This window comes from Manis javanica, chromosome 11, assembly GCF_040802235.1.
Source record: "Manis javanica isolate MJ-LG chromosome 11, MJ_LKY, whole genome shotgun sequence".
Taxonomy (NCBI): domain Eukaryota; kingdom Metazoa; phylum Chordata; class Mammalia; order Pholidota; family Manidae; genus Manis; species Manis javanica.
Genome location: NC_133166.1, coordinates 16,631,628 through 16,647,420, shown reverse-complemented (window position 1 = coordinate 16,647,420; position 15,793 = coordinate 16,631,628). Strand labels below are relative to the sequence as shown.

General features: G+C 49.8%; 1 protein-coding gene across 10 annotated transcripts in view; it reads right to left on the bottom strand.

The window, feature by feature from the left end:
- The window catches only part of TENM4 (teneurin transmembrane protein 4), a 711,224-nt gene that overhangs the window by 347,714 nt on the left and 347,717 nt on the right, over positions 1-15,793 (bottom strand). For all 10 annotated transcript variants that reach the window (XM_073215955.1, XM_073215950.1, XM_073215952.1 and 7 more), the window contains 2 exons: positions 11,120-11,407; positions 6,655-6,924 (listed from right to left, as the gene is read on the bottom strand). In XM_073215955.1, coding sequence (XP_073072056.1) covers positions 6,655-6,924; positions 11,120-11,342 — 493 coding nt within the window. In that variant the 5' untranslated portion in view covers positions 11,343-11,407. The remainder of the gene's footprint in view (positions 1-6,654; positions 6,925-11,119; positions 11,408-15,793) is intronic.

Genomic DNA, 15,793 nt, shown 5'->3' with positions numbered 1-15,793 from the left:
GGTCTCCCTCGCTGCTGACAGGGCCCTGGGGTAGAGCCTAGCAGCTCGTTCCCTTCACCCATACGGATCCCCATCTCACTGCCTCCATGCCTCCTCCTGGCCTGAGCCCCCATCTTCTCACCTGGATTACTGCAACAGCCTCTTGTGTTGATGTAGCCCACTAGGGTCTACTCCGAACACAGCTTCCAGAAGGATGCTCTCCAAGTGTAAGACCCTGTCAGTCCTCAACTCAGAAGCCCCTGCGGCTCCCAGTGCAATGGCCTCACGTGGCCCTACCCTTCGTCACCTCTTTGACCTCCTACCTGACTCCAGTCACAGTGGCCTCCGTGCTGCTTTTCAAACAAGCCAGACACACTCCTGCCTCAAAGCTCTTGAAGCTGTCCTTCCTTCTGCCAGGATCACTTTCCTCCACACATCCTTACTGCTTGCTCCCTCGCCTGGCTCACATGTCATCCCAGGGAAGCCTTCTCTGGCCGCCGTATTTAGACCTGTAGCCCCTCTCCCACCCTGACATTCCTTATTCCTTTTTGCGTAACACTTATTTATCATCTTAAAACATTCCATATAACTTAGTTTTTAAACTTGTCACCTGTCTCCCCACTGATGAGTGGGCTGTTTGTCTGTTTTGATCATGCTGGAACCCCAGTGCCTAAAATAGTACCTGGCACATGGCAGGTGCTCAACAAACAGACGATCCCCAACCTCTCCCACCTTGCTTCTCAGCACTCTGCCCGCATAGTCCCAGTCACACACCTATGTTCCAGGGTCATGGGACACACCCTGTACCTGTCCACCTCCATGCCTCTGTCTACAGAGAATGCTCCTCCTGCCCCCTCTTTACTTGCTAATGTCCTGCCTACCCCTCAGAGCCCAGGACTGGCACTTTTTCCATAAAACCTTCTCAGATACCTTCTGGTTGGAATTTTTCTCTCAAACCTCTATAATCCTTACTTGAAATGTCTTTTCGCCAGCATGTCACAATTTGAGGGTGCTCTCTTATGATCTCTAGCTCCTAATCAGCTCTATCAGATTATGGATTCAGCTTTTTTCTGGATGTTTCTAATACTGACAAAGAAGCTTATGTTTTGAAAATAGCTAGAATCATCTCCCAGATTATATATATTGTATGTGTTGAGCTAATGAAAATATGTTTCTATAAAGCAGAACAAACTGTACAGTACAACAGTCAAGAAAGATAATGGAGCAAAGCAGATCTGGGCTCAAACCCTGGCCCTGCCATTTACTAGCTGTGCAACCTGCAGCAAGTCACCTAATCTCTCTGAATCTCAGTTTCCTTGGCTAGAAAACAGGGAAAGGTTAAGAACCAGTGGACTTATCTTCTCTGAGGTCCCTGTGAGCTCCCAGATTCTCAGATGCTCTGACTTTACTAGGCCCTTCCCAGTCCTTTTTGGAACTCAGGGCCTTATAGCCCTTAAAACATGGACAACAATATCCAGTCGGAGGCTCTAATTCCCTGAAAACATTGGGTACCTCCGCGTTCCTGGGAGGGAGTGTGGGCTGGCTCTCTAAGCAGAAGAGTAGTCTAATGAGGGCCTCTGATCCTTTCTCCAGCTGAGGGAGCCCGGCTTCCTCTCCTGGAAGTGGAGCCTTGGGTACAATGGCTGGGTAGCTGCAATGCTCTGGCCACTTAGGGAATTTATGATAGATATTCTTATAGATTTTTAAAACCAATCTCATGAGCATGGGGCCAGGGAGGGTAGAGGATAAATTGAGTTAAATTGGTAATGAGCTTCTCTCTCACTGTGCTTTGAAGATGCTCACCTCATCTTCTGACTCTGAATAAGCAATTTGCCTGCCTAATTAGGTTAACCAGTAATTTCCCTTTTGACACACGGGCTGCTTGATTATTTTGGGGTAACTGTGATTCTGTTTCATTGCTTCCTTCCTAAGTGAATTTCTCAAGTCGCCTCTGGGATTAAAACACAGAGTACATTCTCACTACTCCCCAGACCCACCATGCCTCCTGACACTTCCAAGCCTTGACTTGTGCAATTGCTTCTACTGGGAATGCCTCTCTCAGCTCTCGTGCTCAGTGAGATCCTACTTGGCCTTCAATCCCAGGTGCATAATGTGAGTGGGACAAAGGAATGAGCCTTTGCACCTTCAGGGCAGAAGAAATGGCTCTTTCTACTGTCATCTCACAGTTCTTTAAAAAATTCATATTAATAGCTGGCATAGATTAAGGACCAACACAGACCAGAGACTTCACAAATGTTGTACTGCAAACTCCCAGCAACACTTCAGTGAAGGAAGATGGCATGCTGTTTTTGTATTTTTTACATTATTGTGGAAAAACATACATACCCCTGTTAACCATTTCTCAGTGGCATTAAGTGCATTTACACTGCTGTGCATCACCACCATCCACCTCCGGAACTTTTCCATCATCCCAAACTGAAACTCTGCCCCCATTAGACAGTAACTCCTCCTTCCCTCCTCTCCCTGCCCCTGGTAACCACTGGTATGTCTTCTGGGCAGTGAGGAAGCTGTAGCTCAGGGAGGTCAGGTGATTTTTGTCTGAGGTTTCAGAGCTGGGACCTAGCAGGGCCAGGGTTTGGGGTCAGGCCTCCTCACAAGACCCCAGGACCACTGTTCTTTCTGCGCACTGCCGGCAACACTTCCATTTAGATAGGGCCACAAAGTTGTCATAGTTCCACCTTCCTGGCTATGTATCTAGACTCTCACTTCCATAATAATAGCTTGCGTATAGAAAGAAACTGGCACAGTTATAGAACAAATTATAGCGTGAATCTACAAAAGACACACTGGTAGTCTGACCCAGTGGTTGGGAATGGAGTTCAAACTGCAGACTTTGCTTTCTAAAAAGCATTATTGAATGCCAACTGTGTGCCTGGCATGATGCCAGCTCTTCTCTGCTGCCCACGAATCTGCTGGTCTCACTCGGCAGGAGAGGATCGAGGCCTGGCTCTGCCCCATAGCCCTGAGGAGGAAGATTTGTGTTTACATTATCCAGTCAATTCTGTATTTATTTTGGGTATTAAGCAGTGACATAAAAGCTGCTGACATTAACCTTCAGGGGCAGAAATTGGTTTTAATGGACCCCGTAAAAGTCATTATTGATGGCAGCTGCATGCAGCATCACCGTGATCTCAGCAAACGCTCCACCACTGTCAATACTGTTGACAATCACAATTGACTAATGCACAGCAGGGCATGGATGCAGAGTCGATGTTTCTGAGGCTGGAAGTCGCTTGGCTTTACGCTTTGCATTTCACATCTGGTAGGGATCTGAGAACTTGGTCACACAATTTTGGCAGCCTCAAATGAGAGTCTCACACTTTCGCTGACTCAAATGGAGGTGGGTAAAGGGCTCAGACTGTAGCGTCAGAGCGATCTGAGTTCAAATGAAGCTTTGTAGACACACTGGCTTACTGGCTATACAATCCTGATGTTTTTAGAGCCTCAGTTTTCCCATCTGGGAAATGGAGGTGAGAATTAAAGGCACTCCGAGGCTTGACACAGGTAGGCGTCCCTCTGCTCCTGAAACGTGGCAACTTTGAATTGTTGGCTTATCTGTCTAGTGGAATGGAGCCCTGTTTTGATGGTAAAATCCTAGTTTCCATCAAAGAAAAGGAGAATGGTGGCCAGGCGGATGATGGTAAGAGGAAGAGCGGAGGGCAGGAGAAGACAGGGGTGTGCACAGGGCAGGGAGAAGAGGGAGAGCCAGCCGGGAAAGAACCCAGACTCCTGCATACAGCCTGGCTCCAGCCACACCTGACATGGTCCTCAGCTGTTAGTGAGGAGCCAGCAGTGTCCGCAGGAGCCCTGTGAACCTCATCAATGGGGGAACGGGAGCCACTCCTGGGCCGGGCCCACCGTCAGCATGCTGCACTCTCATCACTCACACCTGAGTATAACCAAGGCGCTCACATAACTTCCCAGCAGCAGCAACTGAAAAAGCACATGGGCACCTGTGCGGTGTCTGGGTTAGGGGATTTCAGCCCTTGTAAGGGATATGCAGGTCAGGGGGTCTTTGTTAGATTCAACCCACCCACCTCTTCCACCTGCACATCTTCCCTGAGTGCAGGAGGCTTAGAGAGTGGCAGCCAGTGTGGAAATGGCCAATCCGGAGAGAGTGGCACAGCCAGGAAGCAGGCAGCCATTTCCCCGTCCTCATTATCGAAGGCTGAAGCTCTTCAGGCTCCTCAACTATGTCATTATCACCTAGCAGAGGCTTAATTCGGCTATAACTCAGCTCTTGGGGAATATGTAATAATGTGGGCGGTGTGCACCTCACTCTGTCATGACTTTATGGAAAAATGATCATTTGTCACCATGGCAAGAAGCCTTCAAAAGAATAAACAACCCAAGTATTTTGCTGCAGAGGAAATTCACTATAACTAGGACTACAAGAATAAAAATTTTGGAGTCATATTGACCTGAATTCAAATCCCACCTTGCTCGCTGTGTGACTTATGTAGGTTTCCTGACCTCTCAGTGCTGCAGTTTCCTCATTCTGTGTGGTGGGGATAATAAAGCCTACCTCAGAGGGCTGTAGGGGGGAATAAAAGAGACCATATAACTAAACCACTTAACACATGGGGGTCTGATAATCATCAGCAGCTATTAACTATTAATGTTATTATCATTTTCCTCTTGGGTACTTTCATCTTAATGTAAGCACTTACAATCACAAAATCCTGGATCAAGAAGGGCCTGCATATCTTTCAGCTCAGTTATTCCCAAAAAGTGTTCATTAGAACATCAAACCCATCTGATGCTTTGAGAATAAAGGGTTCTATGCTCAGATCTTTTTGGGGAATATAGCATATATCCCTCCTTGCTAATTTGTCCATTACTATGCACATTGACATATTAAAGGCTCTGAGAAGTTCTGCAGTTAAGAAGTAGGTTTAAATGCATTTAATGCAGTGTTTCCTACATTATTTGACTACAGAGCACTGTCCCCCACTGCAATCTAAGAAGCACTAACAATCTCAGAATACAGGAAATGCTGATTTTGTTTGAACTACTTCTTTTATAGATGAGGAAACTGAGATCCTGAGAAAGGATCTAACTTGTTCAATGCCACACCCCAGGTCAGTGATGGAACTGAGACTTCTTGCCTCCCAATCAGAGACTCCATTTTCTCTACAGACCTTGCACATGAATTTGAATTTGGTGCTCTGGATCAGTGCATGGGGGTGGTGGGGCGGGGGCCAGAGGAGGGGCTGCTGGCTTGGCCTGGCCTCGGTGGGAAGGTGGATGAGGGAGGGTGGATGGCTCCCCACTGCAGAGAGCTATCTCCTTTGGGTGCTGAGGTCACTGGCCCTCTCACAGGGCTGGCTGGGGGTCAGCAGAAGGTGACAGCGCCAAACCCTGATCTGGGAACTGCTGTTCCCCTCCCCCTCACACAGGTGCACAGGCTCCTAGGCACACACCTGTGTTCTCTGGGAGGGGTGGTGGGATGGACGTTTGGAACTCTGTGGCACCTGGCTCTAAGGAGATAAACTTCACACCTGACCCTGACCTTACTATCTTCTGCCTGAGCCCAAATCTGGGACTGCATTGTGCATAACCCAGCTGGAGCATCCTTGTCAGAGGCTAACCTGCCCCTGCCTCCACCTCTGACCCGGCCCCTGCCCTGATGCTGGGGAACCCTGGGCAGGAAGCATTAGGATCTTGCATTGGAGCTGGATGCCAGTAGTGGGGATGGGTATCTGGTTTGGTTGTTCCCCTTCTCATTCAGACTGCCCTTCCCACGGCTGATGTGGAGGTGCCCACAGACCCCTCACTGGGCTCCTGAGAAACATAAGCCCTCTTCCGGGCAGATGGGCTGTCTCTGGTCTCTGCCACCTTCCCTGAGTGTTTGCTGCCAGGCTCCAGCAGAACCTCAACGCTGACCTGGGTCCACAAAGCTGCCCAGAGTCTGGCTGGGCACAAAGCGCCAGAGAAGGGGAGATGGTCACGAGCAGCCCTCTGCAGAGCCCTCACAATCTGCCAACAGGGTCCTGATGGTACAGAGGCAAAATCTGAAACCAGGATGCTTTTTTCCATGTGCAAAGGAGGTATGTGCACTAGCTGTCACCTCTCCCACAGCAGCCCTCGGGCCCTGGAAGAAGGGATGGCGTGGATGAGGGTGGATACAGAGCCCAGAGCCAGAGCATCCCCCGGTCTGCAGATGAGATCATGGGAAAGCTGCAGCAAACCCTCAAGTTCTAAGTTACCCCAGCAGGACAGTTTCCTTCAGAAGCCACCTTCTCATCAACATGAGACACTGGGGCGGGCAGCACCTGTGGCTGTTGCCCAGGATTGTGGAGCACCTGGGGGCTGGATTCAGGCAGGACTGGCCCGGCTGATTCGACAGAGGACAAGCTGTGGGGACTTGTTACCACTGTTCCCTCATGCCCAGGCACCTTGCAAGCAACAATCCCACTCTTTAGGCACCTCGCAGCCCCACCTGAAAGGAAAGAGCTGCAGCCCAATCTCTGGCATGTTACCAATGGGTGGGTATTTCATGTGCAAGATGCTCTGACTTTTGACTACTGAGAGCAAAGCAATTTTTCACCAACTTCACCAGAGCCCCAAGCGATGGAGCAAAAAATCAATATGGTAATGAAAACCCTGGTCCCACAACCCAGGCGCCTGGCACAGGCCAAGCAGGCCACTCACCGGTCTCGGTGTTCTCGTGCTCCGTGTCGGTGAGTGTGAGATTGGAGTTGGCCCGGCTGGACAGGCAGGAACTACGCCCCGACCGTGTGCTCCGGCCCCACAGGCGTACCGGGTGCTCAGGGGACAGCATGGTATCAGCCTCCATGTCGGCATCAGAGCTGGCCCCCAGGGAGTAGCCGCAGTGGGGGAGGCCAATGTCTGTCCGGTACAGGGTCCCATGAGGAGGCGTCACCTCCCCCAGCCCCAGCTCACGAAGGGTAAAGTTGGCGCCTGGGAGGAAACGTAGGTGAACCTGGTTAGGGCACTGAGGATGGGTCTGCCCTGCAGAAGCCTGGCCCCTAACCCAGGACTGACTGTTGTCCTTTGAGCTCCCTATGGTGTTCTGTGTACATGCCTTTCCTCTGCCTTGATGGCTCCTTCTGCCCCTTCCCCATCAGCCTATATCCTCTACATTCTTTAAGGCTCAATGTATATGGCACCACCTCTGTGAAATATCCCCTAATATCTTCATCCCATGCAGATGTCATTGCTTCTTCCTCTGGGCTCCCTCTGAGAGTGCATGCCCCAGTCACACTGCACAGGAGAAGGAAGGGCCTGACTCCTGTACTGGAAGGGGCCTGTGTAGGGGCAGGGACCAGGTCTTGCTCACTGCTAAATCCCTCTGTCTAGGACAAAATCTGGGACTCGGGAGGGGCTCCATAAATGTCTGTTAAATTGAACGGAGGGCCTCAGGTCTCCTCTTCCAGCCCAGAGAGGATTGCCAAGCAGCAGCACGCAGGAGCAGGGCAGAAGCCCAGTCAGTGAGCTGCAGATGGCTCTCCTGGGACCTGAAGCTCCACAGTGAAGATGGTTGGTGGCTGGCAGAGGAAAGGGCCTCATGTAGGGAGACGGGCTCCGCCTTCTGCCGCTGCACAGCAGGCAGGGCTGTACCACGACAGGAGCCACCTGCCTTTGGAGGAACCCAGGTAGCCAAGCACACAGGCAAAGCTGGGCCACTGAGAGGTCTCTGGAGGGCTCGGGAAGGCCTGGTGATGTCAGGCTGGAGGCCAGAGGGATGTAGGTAAGGAGAGTACACTCGGGGACCGCTAAGAGAAAAGGGAATGTTGACTTCCATCGGAAACACGGCCTCCACGTTACTCCTGAATGTTAATTCAAGGTCTGTTCAGGGAGAGCTTCTCCCATATTTCTAACATCCCCACAAGTCATGAGGAGGAGAGAGTGGGCAAAGGCATGGAGGGTCATATTCCAATTAAACCACCGATCTGGGAAGTGGACTTATGTAATCAGGTTATACCCACATTTAAACCAATTCAAGCTGGCCCTGGGGCCTTACTGCCATACAGCAACAGGCAGGGCATGGTGACTGACTTTACAGGGCCCACAAAATAGTGGGTAAGACACAACCAAAGAGTGACTGAGGGTTAAGGTTCAAGGTAGAAACATCATGGAGAGTGTTCTGGGAGTGTAGAGGGTGGATATTTGGGGGGGTTAGATCAGAGGAGAGGTTTCCAATGAGAGTGAATGTGAAGAAAAGAGAAAGAAGAGAGAACAGATAGATGGTGGAGCTTTGAAGGAACTGCCAGAGGGGTGGGAGGGAAGCGGGCAGAGATGGCTTCTTACCATCCTGAGCGTCACTCTAGCCAAACAACCTGTGTCCCCCAGGTATCCTCATCAGCTCTGTGTCTGGTGTCTCTGCACTGCACAGAGTAATAGTGAAATAAAGTGACAGATACACTGGCAGTACTCTGGGCTGCAGCTGAAAGGGAAGTGGCGGAGGCTGGCAGTGGGCAGGGGGTGGCCCATGCCTGATGCTCAGGTGGCTCATGCTGGGAAAGCCTGAATTTGAGGTTAAAGTCATGAAATAGTTCCACGCTGGTTGGTGACTAACTGCTGCCTGAGCCGCCTCATACCCAATGCCCTGGCCGTCGCTCTGCCCACTCCAGCCCCTTCCCGGCAAGCACCCCCTCCCCAGTCTCCCCAGATCAGTTACTAAGCAGTTAATGTTAGCAGGCCCTGCACAGCAGGGCCTCTGGGCTCTGCTCAGTGGCCAGCAGACATTCTGATTGGCCAGGGTCTGGGCCAGACCAGATGTTACATATTTTTAATATCTCCCCTAAGTGCCATACTGCAGTCTGCACTCCTCTTCTGCTCTCTTTCTAAAGAGAATAAAACTCCAAATTGAAGCCTAAGTCCCCCCAGTATGCCTCCTACCCTGTCTGCGTGACCTGTTTGCCTCTTTCTGATCTCCTATCCCCACCCCTGTCCTGCCCCCTGCCCCTGCCTCAGACCGCTTCCTGGCTCCAACAGGCTGGCCCTCTCAAGGGAGGCCAGTCACATATGAAGAATGACTGCTACACTGAGTGAAAAATCAAATTGATTTGCAGTGAAGAGCCCAGACTGCACCAATTTCCATATAGCTTACCCTGTTAAGCAGCCAGACTCAGGACTGGAGGAGAACAAGGTAAGGGCTGATTCTAAGGTCTCAGTGATCCCCAGGAGCCAGTCCAGCCCCTCTGATGTGTGAGTTTAGAAGATTTATTTCGCCAAATGTGAGAGGGCCGCATGGTCTGTTTATGTCTTTTTGGCCTCTTTCCTGAGGATCCTGGGACATTGGTTGACATCTGGCCATGCAGTCTTGGGTGGGTGAAATTACCTGAGCCTCAGTGTTCTTGTCTTTAAAATGTGGGTGATGATCTATGACCTGGAACCCTCCCAGGATTGTTTGAGGATCTGGGGAGGTCACGGGAGAGAGCACTTTGTAAACTGCAATGCTCATGCTTGCCTATGAGAGGACAAGAACACTTACTATTATTTATAAAGGCAAGAAGGGGCTCCTCTCTGCAGCCTCATGTGCTAGGGTGAAACGCAGGCCAAGCTGGCCTGTCAGGGCTTGCTGAGCCTGCTGAGCTCTGTCAGGGTGGCCAGCATGGAGCCAGGGGAAGCTTTGATACCCTTTTGGCCCCTCCCCTCACTGAGACCCAGAGTTGGACATTAGCAGTAGGCCCATGTAGAAAGCATCTGCTTTGTGCCAGGCACTGGGTCTTTATTTATTATCTTTTACAATAAAGATTGCTTTATCATCATTAACCTTCATTAATCCTTGTGACCACACCACTCTTAGGAGGCACCGCTGTCATCCCATTGCACAGGTGAGGAAGCTGAGGGCCAGAAAAATGGCAGAGCCAGAATTCAAACCCAGATCTGCCTGATGCCAGAGTTTGAGCTCATACCACAGCTGGGAAAGAGCTGAAGACCCCTCATTTTTCAAGCGTGAGAGACAGCCTTGCTAATCAGTCAGGTTTCATGTGGGTTCAGGCTTGCAGGAGAGGCCACGTGGGCTGTCAGGCTGCAGGGGTGTGTGCTTGACCAGCTCCTCTTACCTCTGTGATCTTGAGCAAACAGGGCTGTTTTAAGGATTAAACAACAATGTCAAAATGTTTACATATTGAACAGCACAGTGCCCAGGTAACCCTGTCTGTGGAAGAGCGGTGGGCCGGTAGGAATCGGGAGGGCTGCCCGCACTGTCGGGGGTTCGTTGTGGCCTGTGAGGCATCAAGAGGGCTCAGGGCTCTGCAGGCAGGAAGCCAGGAATCCCTGAGGCACCGAGGAGGGGAGCAAACATCACGGCAGGTGTGAGAACAATGAGTTCAGTGGGGCTGAAGCATGGGTGGGGGCGTATGGATTTGGGGGAAGCCTTCTTACAGCTGGTTAAGGAGCTCAGGTTACCGGCAATGGGGAGGCACTGCCGACGTCACGCTAGCTGCAATGCAGAGAATGGCCCAACAGGGACGCTCTGGGTGAAGGGGGCTGTGGTCAGCCCTCCCAGAGAGACGTGAACTGGGACAGGGGCAAAGGGGGTGGAGAAGAGGGGTGGATTTAAAAGGTGTTCAGGAGTCGGATGGATAGACGGTGAGTACTGTATGCAGTAAGTGGCAGAGAGAGGGTCAGGTTCCAGGATGGTCCCCACATTGCTAAGTCTTTCAGTCTCCCTCAGGAGCATCTTCCTCTCAAGGTCGGGACAGTGCTGGACACAAAGCAGGTGCTAAGAAATGCTTTATTGAATTAATAAACATATGAACAAATAACAGCTTAAAAACTAAGACTTAGTTGGCACTCGGTGCTAGCATGCTTACCACTTACAGCACATGGTCTCATCATCTCATTAGTCCAACCAGTTCAATGCAGTGGGGAGACTAATCATGCTCATCCGACAAAGGAGGGCTGAGGCTTAGAGGAGAGCCAGTGGCAGCTCTGACCTTGACCCCAGGCAGTCTCAACCCAAGCCCAGCTCCAAACCACCTCCTTATGTTGGGGATGCGGGTGCGCATGACAGTGAATGAACTAAGAATGAACTACAGGTCAGGTTTTGACCAGATCTGGGGGTCTAAACAGCAGCGGCGCCCCCGCTCGCCTTTCCTGTGACCGGGTGCACACCTGCCCCAATGCCCACCCTGGCCCCCCTCACCTGCGCGGCAGTACTCCTCGGCCTCCTGCGGCACCAGGTCCTTGACGCGGCTGCCGTAGGCCAGGCGGGCGTCCTGGTCGTAGGCCTTCAGCGTCTCACTGGAGCTGTAGGACTTCTGCGGAGCCTTGCCCTCCTCGCTGTCTGCCGACGAGCTGGTGTAGCGGCGCTCGGCGTCGCGGCGCCGGGTCAGCGAACGGTACGGCTTCCTCTCCTTCACGTCCATGGTCTCGGGACCGCGCCCCTCCACATCCACGAACAGGGTCCTCGCCGCACTCAGGGCCGAGTGGTCTGGAGTCACGGAAACCACAGGACGGGCATGAGCTATGGCCCCTGGGGCAAAGGCAATATCCGGGCCCATCCCAGACCTTAATTCATCCCACAATGCCTGGGAAGAGGGAATGCAGGCTCTGAGAGGCCCTTAGGCAGCAGAGGGGGGCTTGCACCAGGGTCTCCGAAGATGCATTCTGTCTCTGCTCCTCTCCTATCCACCGTAAAGATGCCTCAGCCTCTCCTCCTGTGATGGGTCTCCAGGCAGCCGACAACAAAGGCCAGAGGGCACTGGTGATTCCTCCAGAAAGAAATCACCTGTCACTTTTTCCATCAGGCCTCCAGCTGGGACCTGGCCTGACACAAACTGGCTCCTTAAGAATTTCTGAAATGAATGACCATACACCGGCACTAGGGTAAGTGCTTTGCATATGTTATCTTACTAGGTTGTCACATGTCCTGAGATACTATTACTGTCTCCAACCTTTTTGGAAATGAGCCAAAGTATAAACAATCAAATCCACACTTAGCATCACCAGACAATTAAACAGTAACTGCTTGTTGTCTGTTTTCTTCATCTAATGAGAGCAGGGCCTTAACTCCTGATCTAGAGTGAAGCCTGGTTCACCTAAAACACATTTGTTTGATTATCTGGCCAACCCATCTCCATCTGACAGGTGGGAAAACTGAGGTTCAGAACCTCCTTCAAGGTCACTTAAGTGGTAAATAACAAAGCAGGGGGCTGAGCCCAGGAAGTTATTTTGGGCTCTAAAGCCTGAGTGTCTTTATTTTGCTCTGCCCCCCTGAGTCCCTTCCCTCCCAGTACACAAAAGTGACCTTCCAGCTAGGCTGACCCTGACTATCAAGCCAGTCAGAGAACTCCCTCACTCCACTCATCCCATTCACCAGCGAGACCATCAGCCCCTGGGGAAGTCCCAGTACCTGCCCCACACCTGGGTGCTGCCAGTGGGTCTGACTGGCAGGCAACTCCTAATCGTCCTTTCTTTTCCCCTTTCTCTTGATGCTTTTACCCTGGACTGACACCCCAGGATTTTAAAAGAGGTGATAGCACCCTCTTTGTCCTTTTACATGTCTTCTGTTGGCTCTGGGGTAGCAAATGCAGCCCCCTACAAGAGCCAGGAGATAGGCGCAAAAGGAAAGCAAAATATCATGCTCACAATATGACAAGGGCTCTTATTTTTCTTGACATAGATAACCTTCCCACTTCTTTTTTCCTTGTTCCGTGTTGCAGAGCAATGTGGGTAGACAACATGTGAGAAGCTCCTGTCAGAGGAACCACAGAGCAGGAGCTGTGATCCGCAGTGCTGTGCGGGCACGGAGGCCTGACACACAGGGTGGGCCGGCCCAGGAGGGCAGGGGGCATGTAGTGCCTGCCAATGCAGTCGGGGGTGTGGGAGTGCAGGGGGTCTTGTGAGTTTTTAAGACAAGCTGGAAATTTGGACTTACATATAAAATGTATGATTTTTAAATGCTACCCATTATTATTATTTTTTAATTTCAAAATACTTTGCAGGCCAAACAAAACACACTGATGGGTCAGTTTTGGTCTGAGGGCTAAGTGATTTAGTTCTGCCTTCGTTCATGGACATCTGAGGCATTCCTTTGGCCTGAAGAGGCTCTTTTCCATCCCGAGACCCCAAAGGCCCTCTCCAGGGCAGGTCTTGGCTCCATTAAAAACTCATCCCTCTCATTAAAGAGCTCTTTAGACCTGCTCAGATGGATCCCTGTGTCCCACCCTGGAAAGCGGCACTGCTTTATCTGGCAAGGGAATGGTCTGAGGTTACCACTCAGTGTCTTTGGGATTTATTATGGATCCCATCCCTCTACATGTTTTCCACAATTTTCAGAGTGCAAAACATTTGTGATTCTATTGGTGCCTCAAAATAACTATGAAGCATGTAACTATTTTCACCCCCATTTTATGCACGGGGCAACAGTGAACCAGAGCAATACAGCCTCCTGCCCAAGGCCACATGTTGAGGTAGCAGCAAAGGCAGCATTACTAGACAAGACTATGGAGACAATCAAGATGGGTAGATGACATTTTTTGGGACCTAATTCTCAAAATATCCCTGGAAATTAGTGCTGGAACAAGGGATTATGACCTAGGATACACAGAAATGAAATCATCTCACTGTGGCCCACACTCAGGGCTCTGAGCTCTGGCCTTTGAACAGTCAGCCTCCTGACACCAGCTGGCAAGATGATGGTCCTCTGCGTGCCTGAGGGAAGACTGGTGATCAAACCTTCTACTCCATGGTCTGTAAAGCCTTTTTTGAGTGCGATCCATAATTTGGAAAACATCTTTCATTGTGATCTAATACTCACATTTATGTATGTGGGTGTGTGTGTTTATATTTATAAGATGGAAACAACATTCATAAAACCAAAGTTACTGCAGGATGAGCAATGTACTCTGATATTTCCAATTCCATTCTTTTTCAATTTTTAAGAGAAAAACTGATAACTCCATACTAAACTGGTATCATGACTCAGTACTAGCTTTTGACCCAAAGCACTGTTCAGGTCTAATGTGGATGAGGATTTATGGTGACCGTTGTCTAGCATCTGTGCCTTCTGACTCCTCACTTCCAACCCATGCCCACTAGTAACAGTATTGGTGATAATAACAAGGGTAAGCACTCAATAAATGCTTATTAATGTTAGCCACTATTAATACTAGTCACTAATAATTCTTAGTATCAGTAATGCTAGTAACAATAATAGGCAATATACTGTTATTCTTCCTAGCTAAAACTTACTGAGTACTTAATTTCACTAATATGTGATAATATTTCAATCCTCACTTAGTGATGTAGGTACTATGATTATCTGGCAATTATAGATGAGAAATTGCAAGGTTAAGTATCCTGCCCAAGATTCACACAGCTCTGAACGGTGAAGCCACAATCCTGACCCAGGTGGCAGACTTGGGATGGGGATATAGCTGCTAGATGGTATTGCCTACATAGGCGGTGCCAGATGAATTTGCTAAGCTTGGATCATGCCATTGCCCTGCTTAAGCCCCTCTAGCAGCCTTGTGGAGCCTTCAGGATGAATTCCAGTTGCTTAGTCAAAATGGAAAGTTCTTCTTGATCTGGCCTGTCTCACTTCCAACCTCACTGAGCCTTTTCCAACTTCCTGGACATTAATTCTGTGGCCTCTCCACCTTTGGCCTGCTGACCCATCATGATACGTCCAGCTAACTATATGGTCTATCTTCATGTCTGCCTTCCCCACAACTGCAGTTCCTTGAGGGCAGGCCTGGCATCCACAGAACTCATGAAATGTCTGCAGAGTAAATGAATAATACCTGGCTGTGATCTTAAGTAATATGAAATATTAGTAGTTCAATTTAGATGACTATGTTTAGGTACATCTTAGATTGAACTAAAGGCATTGCTTTAGATGCAATTTTTTTTAAATTTCAAAGGCAGCCTGGATCTGAAGTATGTGTCCACCACTTTGCAGCTGTGTGAACTTGGACAGATTACTTAACCTCTCCGGGCTTCAGTTTCCTCATCTATAAAGTAGTGCCAACCTCTTAGGGTTGTTGTGAGGATTAAATGAGCTAACCCATGTCCCTGGTACTTACATTCTCTGATACATAGTGGGTGCCAATAAATGTTAGTCATTGTTATCATCAGAAAAAAAAACCATTTTATTTTTAAAAGGCACACTTTAGAAGGCTTCAGCTAGGTTTCAGTTATAATTGGAGAAGGAACATGTCCTCAGAAACATATGTTAACAAGGCTGAGACACATTTTAGGCTGTTAAGCTGGTGGATGACTACATCATCTTATCAGTGTGTGCCTGTTGACCAAAGACATGGGCTTTGAGGCAAACGCTCAGCAACTACACATTAAGAACGTAGCCCCGAAACTCATGGCTTCCCCGTCATAAAGCAGGGACAGGGAGAATATTTGCCTTGCTCCCATTTCCTTTTTATTTTCTTCCATTTTAGACATACTATAGTAATTCAGTAAATATTTACTCTTTTGAACAGATGGGAGGTTGGTCATGGTTCACACTCAGCCTGTCATTTAATAGAGGAGAAGATGTTGAGATGAAAGAAGTGACAGTGGGGAAAAGCTCTCCTGGGACCAAGGGTGTGCAGTACAGTGATGCTGAGACCTTGGCAGGAGGAGCGCACCAATGTTGGGAGGGCCTGGCTCAGACCCTGTGACCCCATTCATGTGTTGGGGGGCAGAAGCAGCTGGCACATGCTCATGTTTAAATGTGACAGTCCTGCCTTACCCTGCTGACCAGTGGTTCCCCACTGCCCCTAAAACCCATCAGCCTGACCCTTCCTAACTTTTCTTCTTCCACTCACTGCCTGCAGAACAACCTGCCACCTCAACTCCCTCTCCCAGACACACGTCTATT